The sequence below is a fragment of the Eimeria tenella genome, genomic scaffold (genome assembly GCF_000499545.2).
Source record: "Eimeria tenella Houghton genomic scaffold, Eth_scaff22, whole genome shotgun sequence".
NCBI lineage: Eukaryota > Apicomplexa > Conoidasida > Eucoccidiorida > Eimeriidae > Eimeria > Eimeria tenella.
The window spans coordinates 96,065-106,524 of NW_013542053.1; the positions used below are offsets into that span (position 1 = coordinate 96,065).

The 10,460-nt window shown below is 46.7% G+C and overlaps 3 protein-coding genes across 3 annotated transcripts in view; 2 read left to right on the top strand and 1 right to left on the bottom strand.

Moving 5' to 3' along the window:
• Positions 1-452: 452 nt before the first annotated feature.
• ETH_00015775 (26S proteasome subunit 4, putative) lies at positions 453-5,399 on the bottom strand (the record flags this gene model as incomplete). Its single annotated transcript, XM_013374643.1, has 11 exons — positions 453-587; positions 900-989; positions 1,315-1,531; positions 1,848-2,037; positions 2,549-2,654; positions 3,164-3,283; positions 3,835-4,020; positions 4,359-4,406; positions 4,538-4,614; positions 4,804-4,917; positions 5,348-5,399. 11 exons carry the CDS (start codon positions 5,397-5,399, stop codon positions 453-455), a joined length of 1,335 nt encoding a protein of 444 aa, XP_013230097.1.
• Positions 5,400-6,263: 864 nt separating this feature from the next.
• On the top strand, positions 6,264-7,490 carry ETH_00015780 (50S ribosomal protein L13, putative; the record flags this gene model as incomplete). The annotated part of the gene is made up of 5 exons (XM_013374644.1): positions 6,264-6,364; positions 6,473-6,608; positions 6,870-7,038; positions 7,161-7,225; positions 7,404-7,490. The coding sequence occupies 5 exons, from the start codon at positions 6,264-6,266 to the stop codon at positions 7,488-7,490; spliced, it is 558 nt and encodes a 185-aa protein (XP_013230098.1).
• Positions 7,491-10,252: 2,762 nt separating this feature from the next.
• Positions 10,253-10,460, top strand: part of ETH_00015785 (uncharacterized protein) — a gene marked incomplete at both ends in the record, with an annotated part of 3,566 nt that continues 3,358 nt past the window's right edge. The window contains 2 exons of the mRNA XM_013374645.1: positions 10,253-10,350; positions 10,457-10,460. The exon at positions 10,457-10,460 is cut by the window's right edge and continues 160 nt beyond it. Coding sequence (XP_013230099.1) covers positions 10,253-10,350; positions 10,457-10,460 — 102 coding nt within the window. The remainder of the gene's footprint in view (positions 10,351-10,456) is intronic.

A 10,460-nucleotide genomic window follows, 5' to 3' on the forward strand; every position in this document is an offset into this window, starting at 1 on the left:
GGACTCCCAGCGGGTCCTGCAGAAAGCGGCGCGTTTTCGCGCTCTGCGGTTTTAGTTCAACTGTCTCACCTTTTTATTTTTGTTATTCCTCAAAGTTGATCACACTTGTTCACTGTCTTTTAAATTCCATAATTTAGTCCAGAAATTCAGAAAGAATAACAGAAGTAGAAACCCGCAGTTTCTGAATTGTTTCGAAAGCATGCAGATCAGCGCACTGCTGCACAGACCCGCACGAAGTACGGCCGCGCAGCCAGCGCTGCTGCTGCTACTGCTGCTGCCTCTCAGCTCAAAGTGCAGCTAATTAGTTCAACTGCACTACACAGAAACGCCACAAGAACTAAAGCGCCGCCAGAATGGCAGCGGCAGCAGCAGCAGCAGGTTTGTTGCAACTGCACAGAGCTGCGCCCAGTGTGGGCAGGCAAGAAGGAAAGGAAATAAAGATGAACAGCGAATCAAAGATACAAACCCTCCGGAATATCTCCCTTCTTTCTGTACAGAGCCTTCTCTTTTGCCTGTCTCAAGTCGTCTTGAGTTATTTTCATTCTTCTTTCCCGCAGAGCCAACATGCCCGCCTCTGTGCAGATCGCCTGCGGGAAGCCAGGCGGACACCACAGCAGCAAACTTGTGAAATGCATGTTCAACGAGACAAAAACCGAAAATATAAACAAATAAATGTGAGTTAAAAATAAAAATAAACACACATATTGACAACTCCCGCTGTTTCTTGAGGAGCAGCCTTGAATTCGTTTATTTGCGCATCACCAACAGCACGGAGAGCTGCGCCCGTGAACGCAAATTTGCGAATACGTGTTTCGCAAATTTAAAGCTATAAAAGCATTTTAATCGAATAATATAATATTAATATAATATTAATATTATATAAATTGCTTTTGAATCACCTTAATGTCCGCCCCCGAGAGCTCATCCTTGGCCATGACAAACTCCTCGAGGTCAACATCGTCCGCCATCGTCATTCGCGAAGTGTGTATCTGAGAAACAAAAGAACCACAAAAGAAATATAAACTCGAATATAAATGCATAAAATATATTAACATAAAATATATAATAATATATATATATGCAGTCAACGAGCCACGCCTGGAAGGAAGCCCAACACGCACAACTTGAACATGCACTTTGCAGCTTCCCTGGATTTGACGCTGCGAGCAGAGTGTTTGAAAACGAAATCAAACCGAACTAAACCGAATTAAACCGAATTAAATTGAACTAAATTGCATTAAACTGCAGCAAACTGCATTGAGTTGGAACAAACTGCACAGAATCGCGCCAAAGAGGCTCCGTTTCGAGGCGGACTTGAAAGATCTTGCGCTTAGTTTTGGTGTCGGGGTTGGGAAGCTGGATCTTCCGGTCGATTCGCCCCGGCCGAATCAACGCAGGGTCTAAAGACTCAATTCTATTTGTTGCCAAAATGACTTTCACATCTCCGCGAGCTTCGAAGCCGTCCAGCTGGTTCAGCAGCTCCAGCATCGTCCGCTGGATTTCCTTCTCGCCCCCGCTCGTCGCGTCGTACCTTCGCCCGCAAAGCCCAGACAACGAATGCACATGCATGCATGCACGTGCATGCACGTGCATGCATGCATGCAAATGCATGCGTTTGCATGCATGCACATGCGTGCATGTGCATGCATGCACGTGCAACACGCGCACCACCCGGTTCGCACATTTCAACTCTGCAGACATGAACAAGCTGCGCCTGTGCTTCCACGCACACGAACAACGCATTTATCTATTTACTATTATTTATGTATTATTTATTACTATTTATTTATTTATTTGTTTGTTTGTTTGTTTATTTGCTGCTGCTTATTTTGGAGGGCCGGCCGCACCTCTTCGTGCCCACGGCGTCGATCTCGTCTATGAAGACTATTGAAGGCGCGTTTTCTTTCGCCAGTTTGAACATTTCGCGAACAAGTTTGGGACCATCTCCCAAATACTTTTGAATTAATTCACTTCCCACCACTCGCAGGAAAGTGGCGCTCGTTTCGTTCGCCACGGCCTTCGCCAGCAGCGTCTTTCCTGCGAGGTGCAGCAAAAAACGGACTCCTTTCAAGTTTCAGACCTGCGCTGCTGCTGCTGCTGCTGCTGCTGCTGCTGGGGTGCGCGGGAGGCCAGCCGCAGCAGCATAGGACGACAAAGAGCAGGCGCCGGCTGCAAGAAGTGCAGTAGCGGAAGCAGCAGCAAACAAGAAAGCAGCCGCAGCAACAAAGGGAGCAGCAGCAGCAGGAATGGCAGCAGCCACAAAGGCGAACGATGCAGAAGAAAAAGAAACCACTAAATCCAAATCAAAAAACTTAAATGCTGCAAAGTATAAACAGAAGAACGGACAGAAAGTACAGGCAGCAAATAGTGGAGAAACTGCTGCAGCAGCAAAGCAGCTGCGCAAGCCCACCAGCGAAGCACCCCCGTCTTCCCAAATATTTGGCAGTAAAGGGATCCACAGGCAGCCAAAGAGCTCATAAAAAGAAAAAGAAGTTTGTGAAATATTTAATTAATTATTTAATTAGTTTGTTTCATCTTAATTGCTCACCAGTGCCTGGCGGCCCGTACAGAATGACGCCTTTGGGCGGCGCAATGCCGATGTCTTCGAAGAATTCTGGGTGAGTCAGAGGGAATTCAACTGCTTCTTTTACTTCCTGGAGGAATTCAAACACTCACAAATGTGAAATAGCTCTCATAAATTAAATATTCAAAAGAAGTGCCATTCATAAATGTGAAATAGTCGTCATAAGTTGAACATTCAAATTCATAAGTGCGCGTACACCGCAACGGACACCCCAGCATCCGCATCAGCTGCAGGAAACTCGGCTGCTGCCGCTGTTTCTCAGATGTTCAAAGTGAAATAAGATTCAAAATGAATGAAATAAATAAAATAAATAAAATAAATGAAATAAATAAAATAAAATAATAAACAAAAGAAGAAGCAAATTTCTCGCAAACATGCAAAAATGGCGAACTTTCGCTGCTTCTGGTTTGCTTCTTTGCTGCTTCCCAAGGCTCCCGCAACTTTTCTGGCTTTTCACCGGGAAAAGAGAGGCCTTAGCATTAAATTGAACGCTTTTTAACATTTAAAACAAAAATAAAAGAAATGCAAATTAAAACTAAAAAGCGCCGCAAATTGCAAACATTTCGACAACTTCTGCACCTGGATCTGCTTCTCAAGCCCGCCTATATCCCCGTAGGTTTCCAGCGGCGCCTTCTCCACTTTCATCACTGAAATCAGCGGGTCAACTTCGTCGCTCAAAATGCCCACAATGCTGCTCGTCTGAACAACCAAAAGTGCATTTAAAATGAACAAAAATGCAAAAAAGTAGACAAAAAAGCAATCGATTGAAGAAAATGCAAACAAATAAACAAAAATGCGCAAAAAATGAACGAAAATGCACAGAAAATAAACAAAAATAAACAAAAAAACGAACAGAAACAAACAAAAAATAAAAATGCAAAAAACACAGATGCAGCCTTGCCATTGCTGGACCAGCCGCAGCAAAGAAACAGCGGCCAGCCACCCTCCCCCCAAGGCGGCACCAGCAGCAGCAGCAGCAGCAGCAGCAGTATCCAGCAGCAGCATCCCTACCCACCAGCAGCAGCAGCAGCAGCAGCAGTATCCAGCAGCAGCATCCCTACCCACCAGCAGCAGCAGCAGCAGCACCAGCAGCAGCAGCAGCACCAGCAGCAGCAGCAGCAGCAGCACCAGCAGCAGCAGCACCACCACCACCAGCAGCAGCAGCAGCAGCACCACCACCACCAGCAGCACCACCCGAACCAGCAGCAGCAGCACCACCACCCGAACCAGCAGCAGCAGCAGCAGCAGACCTTGTTGTGGAGCAGCACGGAGCAGCCGGGCTCGAGGAGGTCCTTGTCGACGAAGGACAAAATGTTGACATAATATTCTGGGCCGATCGAAGAGCTGACGATCGCGTGCTGCTCGTCGATCAGCTCCTCCAGTGTACCGACACTCAACGGCGAGCCCCGCAGTTCGTCCACCCGCGACACTTCCTCCTGCGCAGCGGCGCCGAGGGTTTAGGGTTTAGGGTTTAGGGTTTAGGGTTTGGGGTTTAGGGTTTGGGGTTGGGGTTTACGGCGCGCGGTTTTCGGGGTGGGTTGGGGTTGGGGCTGGGGTTGGGGCTTAGGGGGTGGGGTGGGCTTGGGGTTTGCAGCTGGGGTTTAGGGTTTAGGGTTTGGGGTTTGGAGCTAGGGTTTGACGTTTAGGGCTTGGGGTTTCGAGCCAGGGTTTGGGGTTAGGGCTTTTAGGGTTTAGGGTGTTCGTGCTCAGCTTTTGTGCAGCAGTTCAGGTTCCCCGTGGGGTGTACGTACACCCCAGCGCCGTGCGCGCTCACTTCATTTCTTTCTTCCGCCGGCTTGTGCTGCTCCTGGTTGCTGATGTACTGCAGCAAAAGAAGAAACACTAATTTACTTTCAATTGAATAAACATTCACAAATCCGAGCCCCTCACTTTCAAATGCAGCAGTAGCAGCAGCAGCAGCAGCAGAGCTGCTGCTCCTCCGCAAGGCCTCACTTCTTCTTCCAGCAGCAAATAGTCTTTTACGCGCTCCAACTTCAGCAGGCGCATGCGGCATTTCGTGACGGGAGTCACTGCAGCAGCAGCAGCAGCAGCAGCAGCAGCGGCGAGAAACGAAACATATCAAAAAGACAGATCCAGCACTTTAAATCCAACACCAAATAAATAACAGACTGCACAAGGCACAGACAACCGACGCTGCAGCCGTCGCTGCTGCTGCTACTGCTGCTGCTGCTGCTGCTGCTGCTGCTGCCTGCGCGTACCGTTCGGCAGCTTGGAAGCTCCCATGGCTCCCTTTGGCTTTTTGCGGCGCCCCACGTGGGAGGGCGGGGCGGCCTCCAAAGGTTTCTTTTCTTTTTTTTTATCTTTTTTATCATCTGAGGACAAAAGGGGCCTCGGCCAGGGGCGCATGCACCGGGTGTACGTACACCCCGCTCCACCCGCGGCTCTCCCTAAACACTTTCATATATATATATATTAACATTAAAGTATATATAATATATAATATAGAATATATTACATACAATATATAATATATAATTTATAAATATATAATACATCATATATAATATGTAAGATATATATATAATATATATAATATGGAATATATATATGTGTTTGCATATTTATCTGCACAAGTGTACAGACACTGGAGCAGCAATTGCTGCAGCAGAAATTGCTGCAGCAGCGACTGCTGCGGCAGCAATTCCTGCAGCAGCAAATGAATTTAAATGCCGAAAGAACTATATAAGTGGCTTTGGGGCCGCAGCCGCTGTGCGCTGCGGTGTACGTACACCTCAGGCCTACCGTTTCCCCCCGGGTGTCCAGGCAGGTTGAAGCCCCCATGGGCATTCCCCATTTTATTTTGAGTGCGGGAGCAGCAAAAGCTGCTGCTGCTGTTGCTGCTGCAGCTCGAGGACTGCTCCTGCTGCTGCTGTTGCTGCTGCTGCTGCTGTTGCTGCGGCAGCAAGAAATGCGTTTTGCTGCGCCAAAAAGACCTTCTTGGATATACTAAAGGGACTGGGGCTGGGAGTTGGCGAGTTAACCCTGGCCCCCGAGAGAGCCGCCGCCGTAGCCTTCCCTTTGCTGCTGCTGCTGCTGCTGCTGCTGCTGCTGCACTGACGCTGCAGCCACCTTCGTAGACTTCTCAGGGCCTAAACAGTGAATTAATTCAACAGCAAGTTAGACAGACGCAGGCTGCTGCTGCTGCGCCGCCGTGGTCTTTCCAGCCCCCCGACTGGCACACCTCCAGCAGGGCTGCTGCCGACAGCTGGTGCATGCAGCAGCAGCAGCAGCAGCAGCAAGTGGCAGCAAGGGCCCGCGCTGCTGTGCTGCTTTCAAAAAGCTGCTCTTCTCTTTTGCTTCCTCCAGAAGAACTCGAATGCCCCCGCGAGGCCGCAGCAGCAAAGGCAGCAGCTCAGTCGGTTGCAGGAAGCAGCAAAGGGCTGTCAGTTAATTCTTGAAGTTCTCCAAATCAAGAAAGTTGAAATAAAATTGGAGAAGAACTTTTCGCATTTGTGCAGATCTGCAGCTGCAGCTGAACTCTCTCTGTGCAGCGGCGGGCGGCGCCACCAGTCCTGGCCGAGGATGGAGCGCGGATTTGCAAAGTTTGAGTAAATCAAACGGCCAAAATGGTGGAATAAAACGAAAAATAATGAAAGCAGTGTCCGGGAAAACTTGAATTGTCCGCAATAAACGCAGAACCAAGTCGGAACGCCCCAAGATGGAGTGGCTCCGGCGGTCCTGTCAGCGCCTCTTCGCGACGTCTTATGCCAAAAGCTCTTATCACGAAGGCAAAATTGACCCTTTTGCAAATGTTCAATGGTAAATAAGTCGCGGATTTCTTCGGATCGCGTGCAGGGGTGGGTGAGCAGTTCGGGAGGTGTACGTACACCCCAGCTGCGCAGGCGCTGCGTGCGCTCCGCTGTGCAGGATTGCGAGGCCATTTATGAAACGGAATATGCCAAAAGACCACATTTTAGCGAAGCCTCACAGAAGTTTGAAAGCTATTACCATGTTGGATGAGGAAACGCGGAACCACTGGCACGTTCTGGACGCCAAGGGCAAGGCAAGTCGGCATTCAACTTGCAAGTTTCAGCTTTCTGAGGCGATCTGGAGAGTATCAGCAACCAGTCTGTTTGAACTTGTCCATTAAATGTCTTTTTCTGAGATTATTATTCCGTCCCGAGGGTTTTTGGAGCTCGAGTTTGCCGGGAGTTGAAGTTCAGATTCCCGCGCTGCAGCCTGCGTGCAGCAGTGCTGCTGCGTGTATCCGGAGTTATTTTTTCACTTTTTTGAATTTATTTCGAATTTGTTTTCTTCTTTTCAGAGTGTTGGAGGCCTCGCAGCGCAGATTTCGCGGCTGCTGCAGGGAAAGCACCGCGTGGATTACTCGCCTTTGAAGGTTTCGGGCGACTCCGTGGTAGTGGTGAATGCAATTCACGTCAAGTTCTCGGGACACACTTGGGACACGAAGATCTACAGATTCCCCCGAAAGAGTGAGGCATTTGCACCGACTTTTCTTCACTTTTAGGGCTTTTTCCTGCTGCTGCCGCTGCTGCTGCTGCTGCTGCTGCTGCAGCACGCTGGCGCGTGGCTGTGTCCTCGTTTGCTGCTGCAGCGCACCCGGGAGGCCCGAAAGTGGTGACAGCAAAAACAATAATGGCGCGAAACCCTTCGATGATAGTGCGTGGGGCGTTGGGGTGTACGTACAGCGCGCAGCGTGGGGGTGCGGCGAGCGCTGCTGCGTTCGTGTTCATTTCCTTTCATTTCTTTTTCATCTCACCTTCTCTTTCCAATTCTTTTGCGTTTCTTTTGTTTATTATTTTAATTCTTTTTGTTTCTTTTTGCCGGGTGGCCGCAGATCAACCTCGCCGTCAAACGCATGCTGCCCAACAACCGCCTCAGACAACTCTTCTACAGGTGGACCAGTGGACCACTGGACCAATAAATAATAAACCAATAAAGTAATAAAAGATAATAAAACAATAAAACAATAAAATAACCAAACAACAACATAACAAACCAATACAATAATAAACCGATACAATAATAAGCCAATAAATCAATAATATAATAAACTAATAAGCCAATAAAAGAACAAACCACTTAACCAATGACCAGTGGTCCAGTGGACCACTGGACCACTGCTGGGGTTGGATACTGCTGTTAAAGGGCTTCCACCACTTCCCAGCTCTCTCCGGTTCAGTTGTGTAGCAATTTTGATGCTTTAATTGGAATAAATATATATATTATACACAGTACATAATATGCAATATATAATATGTAGTATATAATACATAATATATAATATGTGGAATATATAACATATAATGTACAGTATATAATATATATATACATCTACATATATATATTGTGCAGCTGTTGTCTACTTTATATTGTCTGCATTGCACATTGATTTCATTTCGTTAAATGTGATAAAAAGAAAAATATCTTTTGAGGAAGTGACGATGGCCTTGGGGTGTAGCGACAGGTGTGGCGTCTGGGGTGTACGTACACCCGGGCGTGGGGCAGAGGGCGGCGGAGTCGGAAAGACAGCTGCCGCTGCGTTCGACTTTTTAATTTCATTTTTAGTCAAATGCGATTTTCTTTCTTCAGCCACAAGCAGTGACGTTTCAATTAATGGAGTTGTATAAATATATGCAATTAGTTGAAATATATAAAGTGAAAAAAGAAAAAGAAATTACATAAATATGTACAGTTAGTTGAATTATGTAAAGTGAGAAAAGAAAAAGAAATTCGTTTCTTTTCCGAATTTATTATGCACGTTTGTTCGTGCAGGAAAAGCCAAAACTCTTCGAAGCATTTTGCGTCTCTTTTAATCCACACTCCCCTACGTTCCCCCGTTGCTGCTGCTGCTGCTGCTGCTGCTGCTGCACGCGCAGCTGTCCGTACAGTGCAGGGCTTGAGACTGCAGCAGAGAAAAGCTTTTTTGTTTTCTGTCGGTTTTATATTTGTAGAGAAGTTGTTTAGAGTGTAGACCTGCAGCAGGCTTAATGGCTGTGGGGCCCGGGGGGCCAGAAAACATGAAAGGGCCAGTTTAAAGCCATTTAATCTGAATTCGAATATATATATTTATGTTTGAATATAATTTTTAATTAATATGATTTTAACTTTAATTTCAATTTATAGTTAAAACTCGAAAGTTCGAACGGCGTGGCCAGAGGGCTGCTGCAGAGGTCCAGTGGTTAGCCAGCCGCCCCACAGGAAGAGCGAGGCCGACAGCGCCAAGGGAAAATTTGGCGAAGATTTGATCTCAAAACATGAATTTGATTTAAATAATAAGAAGTAAATAACAAATCAATGGCAAATAAACAACAAATGAATGAAAATGAATGCGAAAACCTCAGAAAATGAGCCAAGAGGCCGGCGAAGCTGCTCAGACGAGGGGGCAGCGGTCGAGCTCACCAGCCGCTGCAAACGAAGCCAAAGTGGCCCTGCTGTGGCTCAAATGCCGAATCTTATTAAATCATTTAATTGAAAAGAACTTTAGAGAAAATTAATTTCTTTTTTGGCGACTCTTTTTCCCCGCTGACTGGTGGCGCCAGTGCGGACACCTGGGGTGTACAGACACCTCTCGCCAGCTTCCCACCGCGCGAAAACCCGCAATATGACCCCCACACTTTCACTTTTAATAAATTAAACTTCATTCACTGTTCGCGTTTATTGTTTTTATCTCCAATTGTCGAAGGATCGGGCTTCGTAGGGCTTAATCTTGGCTGGGACATTGCAGCGCCAGAAAGTTGAATTTGGCGAACTTTTCTCTTTTTTCTCGATTTTTCTCTCCAAAGAACCAATTTAAAGAACTTCTACAAAACTAAACTTCAATTCAATTTATTTATTTCCCATTTTCGACGCATTTGCCTCTTCACCGGCGAAACAGAAAGCTGGACCTTCCTGGGGGGTGTCAACTTGGCTTTTCTTCTTTTCTGCTTTTCTTTTTCTTTTTTTTCTGCTGCACTTCCACCTTTTTCTTCCTCTGGGCTTCTTGGCTTCGAGTGTGGGCTTGTCTTTTGCTGCTTCTCCTCTCCAACTTTCGTGGCTTCTCTTTATCTCATTCTCTTCAAAACTTCCAAAAAATTGAAGACAAAAGCTCCACTGACGGACAACTCACTGCAGCTTGCTGCTGCTGCTGCTGCTGCTGCAGGAGCCGCCGCTGCTGCTGCTGTTGCTGCAGCAGGAGCTGCTACTGCTGCAGCACGAGCTGCTGCTGCTGCAGCTGCTGCAGCTCTGATGGGTCTCTGTGAGCTAATTGGCTCCTCTGGACTTCGCGGCTGTGTGTTTTGAGGTGTACGTACACTCCAAGTTGGTCTTTCCTTCTCGAAGATGCAAGAAATGAATTTCACTTATTTTCAAAAGTGAGAGTCTTCAGCGCAACAGTGAGTTATTTAATCAATTAAATTAAATTAAATTTAATTTAATTTAATTAAATTTAGTCAAGTTAAATTAAATTTAATTATTTCATTTTTATTCAAGTTAAAAAGCCCACAGGCCCAAATTCATTTTTTCTCTTTTTTATATTTTTGCCTTTTAAGTTTTATTTTCTTTTTGTTGCCTTGCTGGCGCTCGTTTTCTGTTTTGGTTTACTTTAATTTTGCATTTGTTTCATCTTTTGATTATTTTAATTTGCATTTATTTCAAATTTAATTTATTTTTATTTTCAGATTTGCACTCGCAGCTTTGCGGCCCACAATGGCTTCCTCCAGGTGTCTGTACACCCCAGCGCCTTCTCTCGAAACTTCTTTTGCTGCTTCCGAAGCAGCAACAAGCGCGCCTAGTCAAGAGCAAGAGTCAGCTGCTGCTGCTGCTGCTGCTGCTGCTGCAGTCTCTGCTGCTGCTGCCGCCGCTGCTGCTGAGCATGCGCTGCTGCTGCTGCTGCTGCTGGTGTTTCCGCAGGCTG